The sequence below is a fragment of the Salmo trutta genome, chromosome 1 (genome assembly GCF_901001165.1).
Source record: "Salmo trutta chromosome 1, fSalTru1.1, whole genome shotgun sequence".
Taxonomy (NCBI): Eukaryota; Metazoa; Chordata; class Actinopteri; order Salmoniformes; family Salmonidae; genus Salmo; species Salmo trutta.
The window spans coordinates 50667636-50689255 of NC_042957.1; the positions used below are offsets into that span (position 1 = coordinate 50667636).

The following is a 21620-nucleotide window of genomic DNA, read 5'->3' on the forward strand; positions in this document are numbered from 1 at the left end:
GACGGCATTCCGACCCCAGTGCAGCTCAGTGTAAACAAGCATAATGGTAGGGTCGAAATCTTTGGCTACACTCAGTCCCTAACTTTGGATGTACTGTCTCTTTAAATGCATAGCTGTCCAATGCTTTGCCTGAAAGTCATGATTAAAATCTCAAAATTATCATATAATTTGTACCAACATACACCGTACCTTGCATTTTCTGCAAAATATAATACATTCATCGTATTAGTTGTGTCACCACATAGTTCACAGAATATTCAATGTTTCATGTTTTTGTCTTGTTTGTTCTTGTTAAATAGCTGTCTCATAATACATTTGTGACGGTAGCAAATTTGATTACAACCACTCTTACTTTATAAGCAACACCTTGTAGAGAACTAATTGTCATATTAAGTCATTGGCGCTAATTGTTTTCAGGCACTAGCAAGTAATCAGGTCCTATTTAGCCTAGGCTAAATTTCATTTTTTTTTTCAGGAGGGAAACTTCACTAGCCTAGCTAGATTTGTCTCGAGTTAGATTTAAAAAAAATTGGGCTACACGAGTGTTCTTTTAAAAATATAGATAGTGATTTTTATCACACTGAAGGTAAGTCTTTGTCGTCTACTGAGAATGTTTTGTTTTTTATCCGTAGTCGGTGTAAGTTGTATTTTTTTTTTTGGTTTGGGGTTTATGAAGCGAACGCCAGAAGGCTTGCTACTATTAGCTAGGCTAAAGTAGTTGGCTAGCTAACTACACTATTCAGACGGAAGACTGAAACACCTGCATTTACGTCAATCTTAAACGTCACATGTTCTTATCTCGGCTGGATATGTGTATTTAAATGGCTAAGGCATCCTAAACTGGACTTCTATGTAGTTAACCTAGCCTCGAAATGTGACTGCTGCGCACTCTCAGTTGCATACTTGTTTAGCGGCTTTTCGTGTCAGCATTGCGCAGAGTTGCATATTCGCTTTGGACAACAGAAAGACAGCAATTGTAACTACTGCTGTAAAAGTTATCCAATCAATACATACTTTATGGGGCATGTGTGTGTCAACAAAAGCTGCTATAGCTAACATGCTAGTTTGCTACATTTGCAACCAGCGTTACCTGTTCCTTTGTACCATTCCGCTGAGTGATAACCTAAACAGCCAACAGATATCTCGGTTGCGAGATTTTTTGTTGTTGTTGTATTCCTTATTACTCAAGGCCAAAGTTCCTCCTGTCATTATATTTTAGGTCTCTGTCTTGTCAGCATATTGATAGTAGCACATTCAAAAAATGAGTTGCGTTAGTCTGGTATGAAGCTTCAATACTATAGTTACAGATGGAACAATGAGACAGATATTACATTGGATTTTCAAATATGAAGCATCGCTTGGCGTTTCCTCTACCAAATATGGTAGTGAGAGGAAGCCCACTGTCGCGCAGTGGGAGAAGATTTAACGAAATCGATTTTGGCCTATATTCTACACATTTCTCATCGATGAAACATTTGATCTCAAAACAGTATTTTCCCAAAACTAGAATCTGTTTTGAACAGAGTGGACTAAGATCAGTAGACTTTAGCCTTTGCCAAAGTTTATCAAATCGCATTGTTTAGGAGTGCAAGTCGAATTGAGTTATTGCACACACACACGCATTTGAGTAGGCGTTCCCTAACGGAAGTATTCAGATGTATGCTAGAACTGGCCAATAGGATCTCGCTAGCTTTGCTCTACCCACCATCTAGCTTGTTCTGCCCACTATGACTCATCTGTTCCCATTGGAATTGAGTGTGGTCCATCTTGGTTTAGTTAAAATATTTGTTATAGCTTTTCTACACCAGGGCCCCCAGCTACCTACAATAACCAGGCTTCCCAGATAATGTGAAGTAACATATTTTCACCAGATTATTCAGTTTGTTTGGTCTTTAAGTTGTTTTATGCAGTCAATGCTTACATTACACTAAGAGGGAGAAAAACGGCTCCAACGGTTCTTCGGCTGTCCCCATAGGGGAACCCTTTGGTTTCAGGTTCTTCCTGGATCCAAAAGGGTTTTCCTATGGGGACATTTGATTAACCAGATTGCACCTTTACTAAGAGTGTAGGAGAACTTAGAGCCTACCTGAATGGAAGTCAGTGGTACCTTTTTTACTACACACACAAGCAACAAGCCGCATTACAATGATGTTAAACAATATGAAATACTGAGTTCATATTGAACACATATTTATGCTAGGTGTCTGATTGTGCCCCTTGGAACCTGTGGATGTGACCTAGTTGAAGTGGTTGCAGCATTGTGAGCTTTCTGAGCACCACATTTGGCTGTGCTGTTATCCAGAGACTAGTAAAATGAATTGATCAAGTGCCAGACAAACGAAAACCACCTGAACTGATCTGTGGGCTGAACTTGTGCATCACATCTGCATTGTTTATTTCAATAGAGCTGTACACCACTGTTGATCTCTTGTTTTTGATTTAGGGAGTCCTCAAGTCATGTCTGGTATAGCCTTAAGTCGTCTTGCACAAGAAAGAAAGGCCTGGAGGAAAGACCATCCTTTTGTGAGTATCAAGGAACTTGGGGTGGAAGCCATTTTCATGTCAACAGTGCCTTTTGTGTAGAAGCCTAGCTGGTTCTTTAAGGGCATGTGTCATTTTGGAAGACCTGCTTGTGGAAATGTGTTTTCTGGATAGTCTATTCCACCTAATGTTTTACACTATGCCAAGCAGAGCTGTACTGCCCTGGCCTGGTTGACTACACTTTATAGATCCCAAGTGGGAGATTTGTCACCAGGATAACTCTTACAGGGGGACAATACAAACACAGGCATAGGCCTACATCTGAACACGTACTGCATAACTGATGGCTGTTGGAACGAATAAAATAGCCTACGTTACAGGTGACTGAGCCATTAACAGGGCAGCGCTGCCAACTAAACACATTGAGTTACGCATCCATAGAGGGTCAGGGGCTAAGGATTGATTCTGGGCAGGGCTATAGTTGGCAATTTCATGGAGTTAGACATTTAACGTGTTGAGCATAATCTCTTTCCTCTCCCTAGGGGTTTGTTGCTGTGCCAACAAAAAACCCAGATGGAACAATGAACTTGATGAATTGGGAGTGTGCCATCCCTGGAAAGAAGGGGGTAAGAGTCAGGAGTGAGAGCAGAACTTTCTCTATGTATTGTAGGTACCACTATGTTCAGACTGGAGGAAGCAATCACTTCCTGTGCAGCTTAATAAGTTGGCACTGTATGGTGTTTTTAAACTGGACATCAGATTTTGTTTTAATACAACTAAGCAGGGTATTAATTGGTTGTAGGAAATATTAAATGCACCGAGGTGCTGATACTAACATCTGTATAGCTGCTGGATGACCAATGTTAATTGATTACCAAAGTTGTGTGACATTCTCATTGCTTCACTATAAACAACTCTACAGTTACTGGAGTGTTGACCAAATTGCCGTATTTCTCTCCACAGACCCCATGGGAGGGGGGCTTGTTTAAACTCCGAATGCTCTTCAAGGATGACTATCCTTCTTCACCTCCCAAGTGTATGTTTTCTCTTTTTAAAAGTCCAATGCAGCTGTTATCTGTATAATTTCTGGTTAACAGTTAAGTACCTTACTGTGGGTGAATGATGCGTCTTGCCATAGAGATCCAGCATTTACAATATTACACTGATTAGCCAGATGGTGTACCTATAACAAGAAAATGCAAACTTTCAAAGGTCATGCCCCTCACCCCATTTGACAAAGTCATGAAATTCGCTACATGGGTCCCTCATAAGGAACTAATTTGCGTCTGGGACCCATAAGGTCCGCCATTGAGAAATTTGTGATACCACCGAGGTGCTACTCTAATGGCACCGAATGACTGATCTCCATGAAACATGATATGGCATCTATGGCCAAAGGTCTCAACGCAACATTTTTCACACTAGTACCTAAAACATGGCCACTATTGATGGCTCCTGAGTGTCGCAACGGTCTAAGGCACTGCATCTCAGTGCAAGAGTCGTCACAAACAGTCCCTGGTTCGAATCCAGGCTGTATCACATCCGGCCGGGATTGGAGTCCCATAGTGCGCCGCACAATTGGCCCAGCGTTGGCCGCGGTAGGCCGTCATTGTAAATACTTTTTTTCTTAACTGACTTGCATAGTTAAATAAAATGTTTACGTGAATGTGGTCCAGTACATGTCGGTCAAGTCAAGCATGTTCATAGTGTAACAAAATTTGGTACGCATGTTGCAAACACTCAATACTCAACATATGCAAGAGCATTCATATTGACCACATGGTGGCGCTATACCAGGCATGTGTTTTTATCACTGTTTGACTCAGTGATGAAATTTGGCACACATGCTCAGGGAAATGAGTCTAGCTAACCCACGCAATATCTGACACCACGGGACCTATTTGAACCAACTTGGGTGAGTGATGCATCTTGACAAATGGATCTGTCATTTACAAAATTAGTGATTGCCCCTTTAGGGGGCGCTGCATTAGTGGGGGACGACATGTTTACTCTTGCCTTTGTTGGCCATTTTTATTGAAAACAAACCAAAATAGCTTCTGCAGTGAGCAATTTTGCTTGGACTGGTGGTGCGAGTGGGTAGGGGGCAAACAGAAAACCAGCTGTTTGAACTCTCCTTATTGGTCTTTTAACGCATTTTACCAGGCAGGATGAAACTACATCCCACCAAAACAGGCTGAAATTTCAGTCTTTTCAAACCGCTCTTATACTAAAAGGTCATTATCATAATGTTCAGTATTATTCCAACCTCAGTGTGGATAGAGGGAGATATATATTGAAAATCACGGTGTTTAATGAACTGCAAATAAGTGCCATCTGGAATTTTCTCCATATTGTGCTAATAATTATATTTTCTCCGCTCATGGCAGGCAAATTTGAGCCCCCTTTGTTCCATCCAAATGTATATCCCTCTGGTACAGTCTGTCTATCGATTTTAGAGGAGGACAAAGACTGGAGGCCAGCCATCACTATCAAACAAGTAAGAGCTTTCATCCAAGACCACTTCTCTGGTTTTAGATTTTTCTTTGCCTATAACCCTAGGAATAGTAATATACACCTCTCAGTATGTATTTGGACAGTGAAGCTAATATTAAAAATTTGCCCGTGTACTCCAGCATTTTGGATTTGAGATCAAATGTTTCATATGATGCGACGGTACGGAATGTCACATTTTATTTGAGTATTTTCATATTGATCTGCTTTAATCATTTAGAAATGAAAGCACTATCTAGTACCCCCTTTTCCAAAAATACAGAGAAAGATCCAGAAATTATACAAGGCATTAATAAATGCACAATGAGTAACGCTGACTTGGCTATACACATTGGGTACCAGTAGAGCCGATGTGCAGGGGTATGAGGTAATTGCCGTAGATAATGCATTCACCTGGACTTTGTCCATTTTGTTACGTTACAGCCTTATTCTAAAATGGATTTTCAATCTGCAATCTAAACACAATACCACATAATGACAAAGCACAACAGGTTTTTAGAAATGTTTGCAAATTTGTACAAAAACTACCTTATTTACATAAGTATTCAGACCCTTTGCTATTTAAAAAAAAAAAAAATATTTCACCTTTATTAACCAGGTAGGCAAGTTGAGAACAAGTTCTCATTTACAATTGCGACCTGGCATTGCTATGAGACTTAATGTTGTGCTTCGGTGCATCCTGTTTCCTTGAGCTGTTTCCACAACTTGGAGTCCACCTGTAATAAATTCAATTGATTGGACATGATTTGGAAAAGCACACAACTGTCTATAAGGTCCCATGGCTGACAGTGCATTTCAGCGCAAAAACCAATCCATGAGGTCGTAGGAATTGTCTGTAGCGCACCGAGACAATATTCTGGCACAGATCTAGGGAAGGGTACCAAAAAATGTGTGTAGCATTGAAGGTTCCCAAGAACAGTGGCCTCTATCGTTCTTAAATGGAAGCGGTGTTTAGAACAACTAAGATGTTTCTTAGTTGGCCAAACTGTGCAATTGGTAGAAGGGTCTTTGTCAGGGAAGTGCCCAAAAACCTGATGGTCACTCTGACAGTTCCTCTGTGGAGATGGCTGTCCTTCTGGAAGGTTCTCCCATCTCTGCAGCACTCCACCAATCAGGCCTTAATGGTATAGTGGCCAACGGAAGCCACTCTTCAGTAAAAGGCACATAACAGCCCGCTTGGAGTTTGCCAAAAGGCATCTAAAGACTCTCAGACCATGAGAAACAAGATTCTCTGGTCTGATGACACCTGCCACCATTCCTACAGTGAAGCATTGTGGTGGTGGCAGCATCATGCTGTGGGGATGTTTTTCAGCGACAGGGTCTGGGAGACAAGTTAGGATTGAGGCAAAGATGAACAGTGAAAGTACAGAGATATTTACATTTAAGTCATTTAGCAGACGCTCTTATCCAGAGCGACTTACAAATTGGTGCATTCACCTTATGATATCCAGTGGAACAACCACTTTACAATAGTGCATCTAAATCTTTTGGGGTGGGGGGGTTAGAAGGATTACTTTATCCTATCCCAGGTATTCCTTAAAGAGGTGGGGTTTCAGGTGTCTCCGGAAGGTGGTGATTGACTCCGCTGTCCTGGCGTCGTGAGGGAGCTTGTTCCACCATTGGGGTGCCAGAGCAGCGAACAGTTTTGACTGGGCTGAGCGGGAACTGTGCTTCCTCAGAGGTAGGGAGGCGAGCAGGCCAGAGGTGGATGAACGCAGTGCCCTTGTTTGGGTGTAGGGCCTGATCAGAGCCTGAAGGTACGGAGGTGCCGTTCCCCTCACAGCTCCGTAGGCAAGCACCATGGACTTGTAGCGGATGCGAGCTTCAACTGGAAGCCAGTGGAGAGAGCGGAGGAGCGGGGTGACGTGAGAGAACTTGGGAAGGTTGAACACCAGACGGGCTGCGGCGTTCCGGATGAGTTGTAGGGGTTTAATGCCACAGGCAGGGAGCCCAGCCAACAGCGAGTTGCAGTAATCCAGACGGGAGATGACAAGTGCCTGGACTAGGACCTGCGCTGCTTCCTGTGTGAGGCAGGGTCGTACTCTGCGAATGTTGTAGAGCATGAACCTACAGGATCGGGTCACCACCTTGATGTTAGTGGAGAATGACAGGGTGTTGTCCAGGGTCACGCCAAGGTTCTTAGCACCCTGGGAGGAGGACACAAGGGAGTTGTCAACCGTGATGGTGAGATCATGGAACGGGCAGTCCTTCCCCGGGAGGAAGAGCAGCTCCGTCTTGCCGAGGTTCAGCTTGAGGTGGTGAGCCGTCATCCACACTGATATGTCTGCCAGACATGCAGAGATGCGATTCGCCACCTGGTTATTGGAAGGGGGAAAGGAGAAGATTAATTGTGTGTCGTCTGCGTAGCAATGATAGGAGAGACCATGTGAGGATATGACCGAGCCAAGTGACTTGGTGTATAGTGAGAATAGGAGAGGGCCTAGAACAGAGCCCTGGGGGACACCAGTGGTGAGAGTACGTGGTGCGGAGACAGATTCTCGCCACGCCACCTGGTAGGAGCGACCTGTCAGGTAGGACGCAATCCAAGCGTGGGCCGCGCCGGAGATGCCCAGCTCGGAGAGGGTGGAGAGGAGGATCTGATGGTTCACAGTATCAAAGGCAGCAGATAGGTCTAGAAGGATGAGAGCAGAGGAGAGTTAGCTTTAGCAGTGCGGAGAGCCTCCGTGACACAGAGAAGAGCAGTCTCAGTTGAATGCCCAGTCTTGAAACCTGACTGATTAGGATCAAGAAGGTCATTCTGAGAGATAGCAGGAGAGCTGGCCAAGGACGGCACGTTCAAGAGTTTTGGAGAGAAAGGAAAGAAGGGATACTGGTCTGTAGTTGTTGATATCGGAGGGATCGAGTGTAGGTTTTTTCAGAAGGGGTGCAACTCTCGCTCTCTTGAAGACGGAAGGGACGTAGCCAGCGGTCAAGGATGAGTTGATGAGCGAGGTGAGGTAGGGGAGAAGGTCTCCGGAAATGGTCTGGAGAAGAGAGGAGGGGATAGGGTCGAGTGGGCAGGTTGTTGGGCGGCCGGCCGTCACGAGACGCGAGATTTAATCTGGGGAGAAAGAGGTCAAAGCACAGGGTAGGGCAGTGTGAGCAGGACCAGCGGTGTCGTTTGGCTTAGCAAACGAGGATCGGATGTCATCAGCCTTCTTTTCAAAATGGTTGACGAAGTCATCCACAGAGAGAGAGGGGGAGGAGGATTCAGGAGGGAGGAGAAGGTAGCAAAGAGCTTCCTAGGGTTAGAGGCAGATGCTTGGAATTTAGAGTGGTAGAAAGTGGCTTTAGCAGCAGAGACGGAAGAGGAAAATGTAGAGAGGAGGGCGTGAAAGGATGCCAGGTCCGCAGGGAGGCGAGTTTTCCTCCATTTCCGCTCGGCTGCCCGGAGCCCTGTTCTGTGAGCTCGCAGTGAGTCGTCGAGCCACGGCGCAGGAGTGGAGGACCGAGCCGGCCTGGAGGATAGGGGACAGAGAAAATCAAAGGATGCAGAAAGGGAGGAGAGGAGGGTTGAGGAGGCAGAATCAGGAGATAGGTTTGAGCAGAGGGAAGAGATGATAGGATGGAAGAGGAGAGAGTAGCAGGAGAGAGAGAGCGAAGGTTGGGACGGCGCAATACCATCCGAGTAGGGGCAGAGTGAGAAGTGTTGGATGAGAGCGAGAGGGAAAAGGATACAAGGTAGTGGTCGGAGACTTGGAGGGGAGTTGCAATGAGATTAGTGGAAGAACAGCATCTAGTAAAGATGAGGTCAAGCGTATTGCCTGCCTTGTGAGTAGGGGGAGAGGGTGAGGTCAAAAGGGGAGAGGAGTTGAAAGAAGGAGGCAGAGAGGAATGAGTCAAAGGTAGACGTGGGGAGGTTAAAGTCACCCAGAACTGTGAGAGGTGAGCCATCCTCAGGGAAGAAAGTTATCAAGGCATCAAGCTCATTGATGAACTCTCCAAGGGAACCTGGAGGGCGATAAATGATAAGGATGTTAAGCTTGAAAGGGCTGGTAACTGACAGCATGGAATTCAAATGAGATAGACAGATGGGTCAGGGGAGAAAGAGAGAATGTCCACTTGGGAGAGATGAGGATTCCAGTGCCACCACCCCGCTGGCTCGATGCTCTAGGGGTATGCGAGAACACGTAGGCAGACGAGGAGAGAGCAGTAGGAGTAGCAGTGTTATCTGTGGTAATCCATGTTTCCTTCAGCGCCAGGAAGTCTAGGGACTGGAGGGTAGCATAGGCTGAGATGAACTCAGCCTTGTTGGCCGCAGACCGGCAGTTCCAGAGGCTGCCGGAGACCTGGAACTCCACGTGGGTCGTGCGCGCTGGGACCACCAGGTTAGAGTGGCAGCGGCCACGCGGTGTGAAGCGTTTGTATGGCCTGTGCAGAGGGGAGAGAACCGGGATAGACAGACACATAGTTGACAAGCTACAGAAGAGGCTACGCTAATGCAAAGGAGATTGGAATGACAAGTGGACTACACGTCTCGAATGTTCAGAAAGTTAAGCTTACGTTGCGAAAATCTTATTGACTAAAATGACAAATGCTAGCTAACTAACACAACACTAATCAAGTCGTTCCGTTGTAATGTAATAGTTTCTACAGTGCTGCTAGTCGGTAGAGGTTGGCTATTATACAAAAGCAACTTTGTAGCTAGCTAACATAACATAACACAACACTAATCAAGACGTTCCTTTGTTAATGTATTTAGTTTCTACAATGCTGCTCATCGGTAATAGTTGGCTAGGTATGGAACAATGGTGTCGCGGGGGACGGAAATAGCTGGCTAGCTAACCTAGCTAACCTCGATAATTACTAAACTACACAATTATCAAGCAATGACAAAGACAGCTATGTAGCTAGCTAGCCAACACTGCACTAGTCAAATCGTTCCGTTGTAATGTATTAGTATCTACAGCGCTGCTAGTCGGTAACGGTTGGCTAGCTAGCAGTGTTGACTAGCTAGCAGCTAGCAGTGTTGACTACGTTAGGAGGACGAAAAAATAGCTAGCCTCGGTAATTACTCTAATTACTCTAAACTACACAATTATCTTTGATAGCTAAGAAAAATTGCTCAGATCAAACAAACCAAACCGTTGTAATGTAAAGAAGTGTAATATTACCTGTGGAGCGAAGCGAACTGCGACTGCTCGCTCCGGACCGGAAGTTGATGAAAACCTGCGCCAGAGTGCTCAGGACCTCAGACTGGGGCGAAGGTTCACCTTCCAACAGGACAATGATTCTAAGCACGCAGCCAAGGCATGGGTGGCTTCGGGACAAGTCTCTGAATGTCCTTGAGTGGCCCAGCCAGAGCCCGGACTTGAACCCGATCGAATATCTCTGGAGAGACGTGAAAATGGCTGTGCAGCGACATTCTCGATCCATCCTGACAGAGCATGAGAAGATCTGCAGAGTAGAATGGGAGAGAAACACCAAATACAGGTGTGCCAAGCTTGCATCGTCATACCCAAGAAGACTCAAGGCTGTAATCACTGCCGAAGGTGCTTCAACAAAGTTTCATAGTTTTAAAATAAATTTGCTAAATTTCTAAACCTGTTTTTGCTTTGTCATTATACGGTATTGTGTGTACATTGGGGGGGACTATTTGATACATTTTAGATTAAGGCTGTAAGATGACCAGGAACTTGACGCTCTCGACCCGCTCCACTACAGACCCGTCGACGTGAATGGGGGCGTGCTAGGCCCTCATTTCCTGTAGTCCACGATCAGCTCCTTTGTCTTGCCGACGTTAAGGGGGAGGTTGTCTTGGCACCACACTGGCACCACACTGCCTCTGAACTCCTATAGGCCTGATGACAGCCTATCGCCATTGTTGTCAGCAAACCTAATGATTGATTGGAGTTGTGCGCTGAGGGGCCCCTGTTTTGACGGTCAGCGTGACTGTTTCCTACTCTCACCACTTAAGGGTGGCCTGTAAGGGAGTCCAGGATCCAGTTGCAGAGGGAGGTATTCAGGGACATCAGTTTAGTGATGAGCTTGGAGGGCACTGTTGAATGCTGAGCTGTAGTCAATGAACAGCGTTCTCACAAATTCAGCAAAAGAAACGTCCTCACTGATTATTTTCAGCAAACTTAACATGTCTAAATATTTGTATGAACATAAGATTCAACAACAGACCTAAACTAAACAAGTTCCACAGACATGTGACTAACACATGGAATAATGTTCCCCTGAACAAAGGGGGGGGGGGGGAGTCAAAATCAAAAGTAAGTCATTATCTGGTGTGGCCACCAGCTGCATTAAGTACTGCATCTCATGGACTGCACCAGATTTGCCAGTTCTTGCTGTGAGATGTTACCCCACTCTTCCACCAAGGCACCTGCAAGTTCCTGGACATTTCTGGGGGGAATGGCCCTAGCCCTCATCCTCCGATCCAACAAGTCCCTAGACTTGCTCAATGGGATTGAGATCCGGGCTCTTCGCTGACCATGGCAGAACACTGACATTCCTGTCTTGCAGGATATCACACACCGAACGAGCAGTATGGCTGGTGGCATTGTCATGCTGGAGGGTCATGTCAGGCTGAGCCTGCAGGAAGGGTACCACATGAGGGAGGAAGATGTCTTCCCTGTAACGCACGGTGTTGAGGTTGCCTGCAATGACGACAAGCTCAGTCCGATGATGCTGTGACACACCGCCACAGACCATGACGGACCCTCCACCTCCAAATTGATCCTGCGCCAGAGTACAGGCCTCGGTGTAACGCACATTCCTTTGACGATAAATGTGAATCCGACCATCACCCCCGGTGAGACAAAACCGTGACTCGTCAGTGAAGAGCACTTTTTGCCAGTCCTGTCTAGTCCAGCGATGGTGGGTTTGTGCCCATAGGTGAGGACCTGCCTTACAACAGGCCTACAAGCCCTCAGTTCATCCTCTCTCAGCGTTATTGCAGACAGTCTGAGCACTGATGGAAGGATTGTGCATTCCTGGTGTAACTTGGGCAGTTGTTGCCATCCTGTAAATGTCCCGCAGGTGTGATGTACCAATCCTGTGCAAGTGTTACACGTGGTCTACCATTGCGAGGACGATCAGTCACCCTGTAGCATGCACTTAGGCGTCTCACAGTACGGACATTGCAATTTATTGCCCTGGCCACATCTGCAGTCCTCATGCCTCCTTGCAGCATGCCTAAGGCACGTTCACGCAGATGAGCAGGGACCCTGGGTGTCTTTGTGTTTTTCAGTGTCAGTACAAAGGCCTCTTTAGTGTCCTAAGTTTTCATAACTGTGACCTTAATTGCCTACCGTCTGTAAGCTGTTAGTGTCTTAATGACTGTTTCACAGGTGCATGTTCATTAATTGTTTATGGTTCATTGAACAAGCATGGGAAACAGTGTTTAAGCCCTGTACAATGAAGATCTGTGGCGTTGTAAAAATCCAAATGTCTTTGAAAGACAGGGTCCTGAAAAAGGGACGTTTCTTTTTCTTGAGTTTGTTCCTCTTGTCCAGGTGGGAGAAGGCTGTGTGGAGCGCTTTGGGGTGGTATGTGATTTGGTTTGGGTCCAGGCTGTCTGGATGATGGTCTTGTGAGTTTTAACTAGCCTTTCAAAGCGTTTCATGGCTACAGAGGAGTGATATGGGGTGCTTGTCATTTAGACTGGTGACCTTTTGTTCTTGGTCACAGGGATATGGTGGTCTGCTTGAAACATGTAGGTATTACAGACTGGGTCATGGCGGTTGAAAATGTCAATATAAACACTTGCCAGCTGGTCAGCGCATGCTGAGTATGCGTCCTGGTAATCCGTCTGGCCCTGCGGCTTTGTAAATGTTAACGTGTTTAAAGGTCTTCCTCACAACAGCTATGGAGAGCGTGATCAGCTGGTGCTCTCATCCATGTTTCAGTGTTGCTTGCCTCAAAGCGAGCATGGAATGCATTTATCTCATCTGGTAGGCTTGAGTCGCTGGGCAGCTTGCGGCTGGGTTTTCCTTTGTATCTGTGATAGTTTGCAAGCCCTGCCTCAACCGAAGAGCGTCAGACAGTGTTATAGGATTTGGTCTTAGTCCTGTATTGATGCTTTGACTGATGGTTTGTCGGTGGTGTTCGTAAGCTTCTCACCTTTCCACAGAAGGATCATATTAGTGTAGCCCAAACTGTTTGTCTGCTACAGACAGAAGTTAGCAGATCGGCTGTACCAACTCTAGAGGAGTCCTAAGACTTGGAGCAAAACGGAGCACGCCATCATGTTTGTGAGGGTCATAGTTTAGGCCAAACCATTTGGATGCGTCAGACTATTTTGTGAGAAGACTGATTTTTGGTATGTCTCATGGTCTGACAAACACTGCTCTAGCTCTGTCACCGCAAATGTGGAAGTGCGACATCAGCAGATGCGGTGGATTAAGACATCAATGCAAAATAAACCATCTCTAGCTTCAACTACAGATTTTATGGTTTTTATTTTTTAAACAATTGTAAATAGTTTTCTGAGTGTACTGACATCGACTAGGGAGTTAGTGTAGGAAGCATGACTTTTCTCATCCAAGTAAGTGTGGAAAGAGTAACTTAGTTGTAGTCTAGATCTGGTTACCTATAACTGCAAACAGTTTTAGCGTTTTGCATTTAATTCCTGGATGTCTTCGGAACTTCCACAAACGACATATGGAGAACAGCTGCTACCCAGCCATTTCCATCTGGTTAACGTTATCTACTACCCAAATAGCTATAGGAGGACAGGCTCATTTGTAATGGCTGGAATGAAAAATGTAACGTAATCAAACGTGTGGTGTCCATATGTTTGATACCATTCCAGTCCAGCCATTACAATGAGCCTGTCCTCCTATAGCTCCTCCCACCAGCCTCTGGTTGATGACTACTGGCTGACTCGCGCAGTGCTAATGTTGTGTTAGCAGGCTATTAGTGCTAACAATAGCAGGCTAGTTGGCTTGCAAGCTAATTTGTAGCAATACATTCATAGTGTTTGCTTGTAAGTTGGCAGAAAATGTAATTGAAACCAGTAGTCATGAGTGCCATCGATTGTGGCTTAGTAATGCATTCTTTAGATTTCCGATCAGTTTTATGTAATAACTCAATACAAACATGAGGGAATTGATGCATATTCTAATACAAATCCATAGGTTACATGTGGTTATGTTTATGCTACCTAACTATTTAACCTGATCTGGGTTTCAACTCTATGAAAATGCCCTTTGTTACAAATTTAACTAGAACAATGCACATCCACTGACAAACTTCTGGTAGCAGGCAATTTGCTGCTAGCGGTATGTGATGCTGCACGCGACAAACTGATTACCGTAAATTCCGGACTATAAGCAGCAACTTTTTTCCCAGGCTTTGAACCTCGCGGCTTAAACAATGACGCGGCTAATATATGGATTTTTCCCGCTTTCAATTTTTATTTTATTTTTTTTAAACATTCTGTGACGTGCTCAGTTTTTTTGGCGGCATGAAGCTTTCATTAGACCAATGAAATTGCCAAAACGGGTTAAGGTCAAACAACTTTTTTGTTTACTGTTTAGATTAAATCGAGCGCTCTCAAACTTCCCATTCTGATTACGGTAGTCATTTTGTCACCCTCATCATGGCAAAGACATGGAGAAATGCAAATGATGCAGCTTTCAAGTTGAAGGCGATTGATCTGGCTGTTGGAAAAGGAAATGGAGCTACTGCACGGGAGCTTGGTCTTAATGAGTCGATGATAAGACGTTGGAAACAGCAGCGTGAGGAATTGACTCAGTGCAAAAAGACAACTAAAGCTTACTGCTAATTTTTAATTGTTACAAGCTGTGTTTCGTTAAAGCCTGTGTAAAGTTCATTTGTTTCAATGTACCGGTAGGCACCTGCGGCTTATAGACATGTGCGGCTTATTTATGTTAAAAATATATATTCAGTGGGTGCGGCTTATATTCAGGTGCGCTTAATAGTCCGGAAATTACGGCATTTAATTTTCCACAATCATATTCGTTGATACTCCTGCTCTGTTCTACATTTTGGGAGTTGAGACAAGGGTATCGTTACAAAGGATAAGTTCTCTATTACAGTAAAATGGTTGTTTCGGTGACCATGACTTTTTTTTGTGTTTTTAGGACAAAATGCAAATAGCGTTCAAACTGCTTGTCAGAGATGAAGAGGACCTTTCTGTCTTGTGATTTGGCGGGGGAGGGGTTCGGTGTCTGAAAGTGGAAGGCGCACAGAAGGAGCAAAGGAGACGAGACCCTAAAGACAATCGCTCATAAAAATGTGTTCTTGCGATAGACATTTGGAACTTTGTGCTTAAACAGAAATGTTATATGTTGCCCAGCCCTAATGTGCATCCGGTCACTGTGGGGACGATGTCATCGTTGTACTTATTAATGAAGCCGCTGACCGCTAAACTACTCGATGCCATCGGATGAATCCCAGCACTTTATCAGTCTGTGCTAGCAAAACAGTCTTGTAGCCTAGCATCCGCTTCATTGAACCACTTCTATATCGGGCATGTCACTGGTACTTCCTGAATATTTGCTTGTAAGGAGGAATCAGGAGGTTGAAGCTATGGTCAGATTTGCCAAATGGAGGTCGAGGGAGAGCTTTGTATGCTTATCCATGTTGAGAGTTTTTGCCTCTAGTTTCTCAGGTGACATGCAGGTAGAAATTGTTATGGATTTCAGTTTCCCTGCATTAAAATCCCCAGCCACTAGGAGCAATGCTTCTCGGATGAGTGGTTTCTTGTTTGCTTATGACCCTATACAGCTTGATGAGCATCGATTTGTGGCGGTAAATAGACAGCGAAGAAAAATATAGATGACCACCCTCTTGGTATGTAGTGTATCAAAGTAGTCAGGTTTAGTATTTGGGCCTATATTCCTTGCACACACTGACTACAAGCTTGTGATAACTCGTTTGATGCATTTGCATTTTTTTTTTTTTTTTTTTGACAAATAGGAACAATGGTGATTTGACTGGAGTAATTTTATCTAGGAGTGTGGAGGTTTTTGAACACTTGTAAATTAATCCTGAGAATGCCATGATTTAAGAAGTCATGAATAATGATTCCAGTCAGAGGCTACAACAAAACATGTGACTTTCTCACCATTACCAATAACAGGAGATTAGCAATTTTCAGAGGTATGATCTTTGTGCCTCTAACTGCCCTTACCATTATTCACTAATACACAGTAAAACGGATATGTAGGAAAATATCCTTAAATTAAAGGTGACTTTCTGTACTGTAACCTTATTGGGCTCCCGAGTGGCGCAGCGTTCTAAGGCACTGCATCTCAGTGCTAGACGTCACTACAGACACCCTAGTTCAAATCCAGGCTGTATCACAACCGGCTGTGATTGGGAGTCCCATAGGGTGGAGCACAATTGTCCCAGCATCGTCTGGGTTTGGCCAGTGTTGGCAGTCATTGTAAATAAGAATTTGTTCTTAACGGTCTTGCCTAGTTAAATAAATGTTAACTGATCTCAAATCCAAAATGCTGGGCTATAGAGTAATATTTTAGCTTTACTGTCCAAATGCGTATGGAGTGGCTACATTTAGATGAGATCTTTGTCAGTGTGGATAAGAACTGTACTCATGTATACAGCTGACTTCTGGCTGCACTGTAAACAGCTTTGCTGCAGAGGGCAGCATGGCTTCATGGTGGTTACTTATTAGGTGAAATTGACTTGAAGCCATGGAAGGTTCCTAACACAAATTGCCATATACTTTGTTTTCATCCACAGATATTGTTAGGAATCCAAGAGCTCCTAAATGAACCAAATATCCAGGATCCTGCACAAGCTGAGGCGTATACAATTTACTGGTGGGTTTGAGCCAGTAGATATTTTAATTAAGTGAAAGGTTTGTCAAATGTCAGTCGGAGTAGGATACGCACAGCTGCTGGCAAAATCTTCTCTAACTAGTGCCCATCCTGGCCAATAGTTTGTCTAGCTGTTTGCCAACATTGTTGAAAGGCTGTTAGTTGATATTTGATATTTCTAGGAAATATCCCATTCATCATAACATGCCTCCATCTCTTTCATTTCAGCCAAAACAGAGTGGAATATGAAAAAAGGGTTCGAGCACAAGCCAAAAAGTTTTCTCCATAAAGCTCCAAGACTACTACGCAAGATTGAAATTGGTTTGCTGAGGATTTTGTCTCTGCCCCCTTTCTGTCTGCCTCCAACTATGTCCATTGCTCACCTATTTCCTGCTGGACTGTTTTAAAACTGAATGTGTGCCATTTCTGTCCATCACTCACATACTGATGCACCCCTTTGGTTTTTTTTGACTCGGAAGTCCTGGATTTGAAGGTGGACTACGCCGCCACCACAAAGGATTTTCTGTACTCCAACTGTGGTATTTCTTTTTCAAGAGCTCACGCTTGTCAGAAAAGACTATGAAATGGGAGTCACTTCTGTTGCTTTTTATTAATGTATTCAATGTTAGGCAAAATAATTCTATGTTCTGATAAAGATATAGAAAAACAGGCCTCAATGAATCAATTCAAAGGTAGTTTAGTGTATCTGCATCAGACTCTGTTAAGTTGTTTTGGTCCAAATATTTAGATTTAAATAAAACTGTTTGTACAACGCTAGTGTTAATACATGTCGATGGACTTAGTTCCATCTTTCCCAATGCATTGTGTTGCCAGTTGAATGCTTGTTACTCTTGAAGGTTGACTTTGGGTAAAAATAACAGCTTTAGGTGTACCTGATCAAATCACAATCTTTCAATGTCATTTTATGCTTAAACAAATGGTTGAATAAGAGATTTGGCTTACAAGTGCCATTTATCAATTGCTTCTATCCAAAAACCAAATTCTGTGAAATGACTACATACTGGATGAGTTACTGGCTCGTTGAACCAGCTACAGTTGAAGTTGGCACTTTATGTAAACTTAACACGGAGCCCAAACCGGCTGCGCACGTGCGCAATCGTGCATAATTTTCTTTTGTCCCCCTACACCAAACGCAGGTTAAAATATCAAAACAACCTCTGAACCAATTACATTCATTTGGGAACAGGTCAAAAAGCATTACACATCTATGGCAATTTAGTTAGCTTGCACTTGCTAGCTAATTTGTCCTTGGATATAAACATTGAGTTATTTTACCTGAAATGCACAAGGTCCTCTACTCTGACAATCCACATATAAAATGGTCAACAGAATCGTTTCTAGTCCTTCCAGGCTTTTTCATCTTTGTATTTATATGGTGATTGACATCTAAACTTTCATAGTTTTACCACACCGACCTGCAACAGTTTGTCTTTCAATCACCCACGTGGGTGTAACCAATGAGATGGGAGAGGCCTGCTTCTATAAACCAATGAGATGGGAGAGGCAGGACTTGCAGTGTGACTTGCATCAGAAATAGGAAGGTGTTCAATTTTAGCCCTTGGCAACGCAGACGCTTGTTGATGAGCGCGAGCACTGTGTGTGCAATAAGTGAAAAACAGATTTCTAAATTTATTTTGCAATGTGCATGCGATGCGAGCGGTGTGGTCAGCCTATTAGGTAGGAGTCATTAAAACGAGTTTTTCAACCACTCCACAAATTTCTTGTCAACAACCTATAGTTTTGGCAAGTTGGTTAGGACATCTACTTTGTGCATAACAAGTAATTTTTCCAACAATTGTTCACAGACTTTATCTTAAAATTCAATATCACAATTCCAGTGGGTCAGAAGTTTACATGCACTAAGTTAACTGCCTTTAAACAGTTTGGAAAATTCCAGAAAATGTCATGGCTTTAGAAGCTTCTGATAGGCTAATTGACATCATTTGAGTCAATTGGAGGTGTACCTGTGGATGTATTTCAAGGCCTACCTTCAAACTCAGTGCCTCTATGCTTGACATCATGGGGAAATCAACCAAGACCTCAGAAAGAAATTGTAGACCTCCACAAGTCTGAGTCATTCTTGGGAGCAATTTCCAAACGCCTGAAGGTACCACGTTCATCTGTATAAACAATAGTACGCAAGTATAAACACCATGAGACCATGCAGCCGTCATACTGCTCAGGAAGGAGACGCGTTCTGTCTCCTAGAGATGAACGTACTTTGGTGCGGAAAGTGCAAATCATTCCCAGAACGACAGCAACGGACCCTGTGAAGATGCTGGAGGAAACAATACAAAAGTATCTATATCCACAGTAAAACAAGTCCTATATCAACATAACCTGAAAACCCGCTCAGCAAGGAAGAAGCCACTGCTCCAAAACCGCCATAAAAAAGCCAGACTACGGTTTGCAACTGCACACGGGGACAAAGATTGTATTTTTTTGGAAAGATGTCCTCTGGTCTGATGAAACAAAAATAGAACTGTTTGGCCATAATGACTATCATTATGTTTGGAGGAAAAAGGGGGATGCTTGCAAGCCGAAGAATACCATCCCAACCGTGAAGCATGGGGGTGGCAGCATCATGTTGTGGGGGTGCTTTGCTGCAGGAGGGACTGGTGCACTTCACAAAATAGATGGCATCATGAGGTAGGAAAATTATGTGAATATATTGAAGCAACATCTCAAGACATCAGTCAGGAAGTTAAAGCTTGGTCACAAATGGGTCTTCCAAATGGACAATGACCCCAAGCATACTTCTAAAGTTGTGACAAAATGGCTTAAGGACAACAAAGTCAAGGTATTGGAGTGGCCATCACAAAGCCTTGACCTCAATCCTATAGAAAATTTGTGGACAGAACTGAAAAAGCGTGTGCGAGCAAGGAGGCCTACAAACCTGACTTTGTTCCACCAGCTCTGTCAGGAGGAATGGGACAAAATTCACCCAACTTATTGTGGAAAACTTGTGGAAGGCTACCTGAAACATTTGACCCAAGTTAAACAATTGAAGGCAATGCTACCAAATACTAATAGAGTGTATGTAAACTTCTGACCCACTGGGAATGTGATGAAAGAAATAAAAGCTGAAATAAATCATTCTCTACTATTATTCTGACATTTCACATTCTTAAAATAAAGTGGTGATCCTAACTGACCTAAAACAGGGAATTTTTACTTGGATCAAATGTCAGGAATTGTGAAAAACTGAGTTTAAATGTATTTGGCTAAGTTGTATGTAAACTTCTGATTTCAACTGTACATCGGTCTCTGCATGCATGACCAGAATGAACACTAAAAGCACACCCCATTTCTGTTTGAAAAATGGAGAAAGTGGAGGAGTTGGACTGTTTGTCGTGCCCAAAGTCTACCTTTAAAGCTGTTTGTGCACAGTAAGGATACTGGATTATATTAGTAATAGGTTTTGGGTGACTGTCAGGATCGTTCAAACGAGACCATACCTATGAGACAATCTAGTAACCCTACATAAGGGACCCTTTTAAGGGTGGATGTAACATGTTTATAGATCCTGGAGACCCGTGATTTTTTTACATTCATTCTTTTAGATACATTTTTTATTTTTTTTGCACATAAGACTTAAACACCAACAAATCAGTTCCAAGTGATTTTAATTTGAGATCTGTTCCAAAGTATTCCCACGCATAATAGAGATGTGATCGTTAGCAAGTTTTGAAATTGTTTTGTCAAATGTCTTTTTGGGATTCTTGCGGTCTGCAAATATTTGTTATGTTCCGGTCCCCTGACCATCTGCTCAAGGAAAACTCATCCCGCACTGAATCTAGTTGCACTATCCCTTAAGCACAGGGATCGTTGAGATTTTGGCAACTAAGACATGTTATCCATGAGTTCATCTGACTGGGCAGGTAGAAAAAGGCAAAATAACCAAAATCTCGTTCTTATTCCTTTAATCAATATAACTAGGGAATAGTAATTGACTTCTGTGTGTGTGCATGTCACACCTTTTCAAAGAGGGAATCCTCTTCATTCTACGCTAACCCCATGGGCCCTTATGATTGCGTTTCACATTCTGGTTACAGCTAGCAATTAACACATCATGCAAATTTCTGGTTTTGTGATGCAAATTATATCATTAGTGCAGTCACCGTCATGCACACCAGCTATACATCCTGTTTTGTGCCAGATTTGCTCAGGAACACAAATCAGTGTTGATATTACATGACCAACATGTTTATCAGGCTGTGTGTTTTGAAGTGACTCATTTCTGTCTGATTGTCATTGACAGACTGCCAAGTTTTGTTTTGTCCATTATTCCTTAGTTTCCTCTGATCCGCCTCAAATTGCTACTCTTACTGTGTACATGAATAATAACCAAAATGAGTGTCGCTGTGTTGATGAACCAAGCCGATGCCATAAGGTGTTCCTTGAGTGGAAGTGGCATAATTCTGTAAGTCAGATTTCTAATCAGCTCAGTTCATCCACTAAGGCAATCACTTTCAGAAAATCTCCTTGGTGTCATACTCGTTAAAAAGCATGATACAAACCTTGGTTACACCTCAGTGACAAGGTGGTGTGTTGTGGATGGCTATTGATTTAGTCAGTGTTAAGTCAATGTTAGCTACTTGTGCTGTTTTGACAACCCCACATTAATAAAACATGGGATGTGGATCAGCTCAAATAGCACTACTGAAAATAATTTCAGGGTGAGAACAAAAAACTGGGTGAAATGGAAGATTGTTAATGACTATCTGCAGGGTGGCTTTATGGGGCGTCATTAAACATGGATTTAAGCTAATCATTTTTTGCCCAAAGTTATTTTTCCCTCCTTATTCCCTAAACTAAGGGGCTTGTTATTTTAAAGATATTGTGCCACTG

The 21620-nt window shown here is 43.5% G+C and overlaps 1 protein-coding gene across 1 annotated transcript; it reads left to right on the top strand.

Annotated features, from left to right (window-relative positions):
- Window positions 1-447: 447 nt before the first annotated feature.
- On the top strand, window positions 448-17570 carry LOC115198748 (SUMO-conjugating enzyme UBC9-B). The gene is made up of 7 exons (XM_029760991.1): window positions 448-586; window positions 2444-2523; window positions 3024-3107; window positions 3445-3517; window positions 4869-4978; window positions 16672-16751; window positions 16977-17570. Exons 2-7 carry the CDS (start codon window positions 2458-2460, stop codon window positions 17035-17037), a joined length of 474 nt encoding a protein of 157 aa, XP_029616851.1. The 5' UTR covers window positions 448-586; window positions 2444-2457; the 3' UTR covers window positions 17038-17570.
- The last annotated feature ends 4050 nt before the right edge of the window (window positions 17571-21620 follow it).

Excerpts from the sequence above, each read along its gene's own strand:
- LOC115198748 (XM_029760991.1), top strand. The coding sequence starts at position 2,458 with ATGTCTGGTATAGCCTTAAGTCGTCTTGCACAAGAAAGAAAGGCCTGG. Across the intron at positions 3,108-3,444 it reads CCATCCCTGGAAAGAAGGGG|ACCCCATGGGAGGGGGGCTT; the intron begins GTAAGAGTCAGG and ends TTCTCTCCACAG. Across the intron at positions 4,979-16,671 it reads CAGCCATCACTATCAAACAA|ATATTGTTAGGAATCCAAGA; the intron begins GTAAGAGCTTTC and ends TTTCATCCACAG.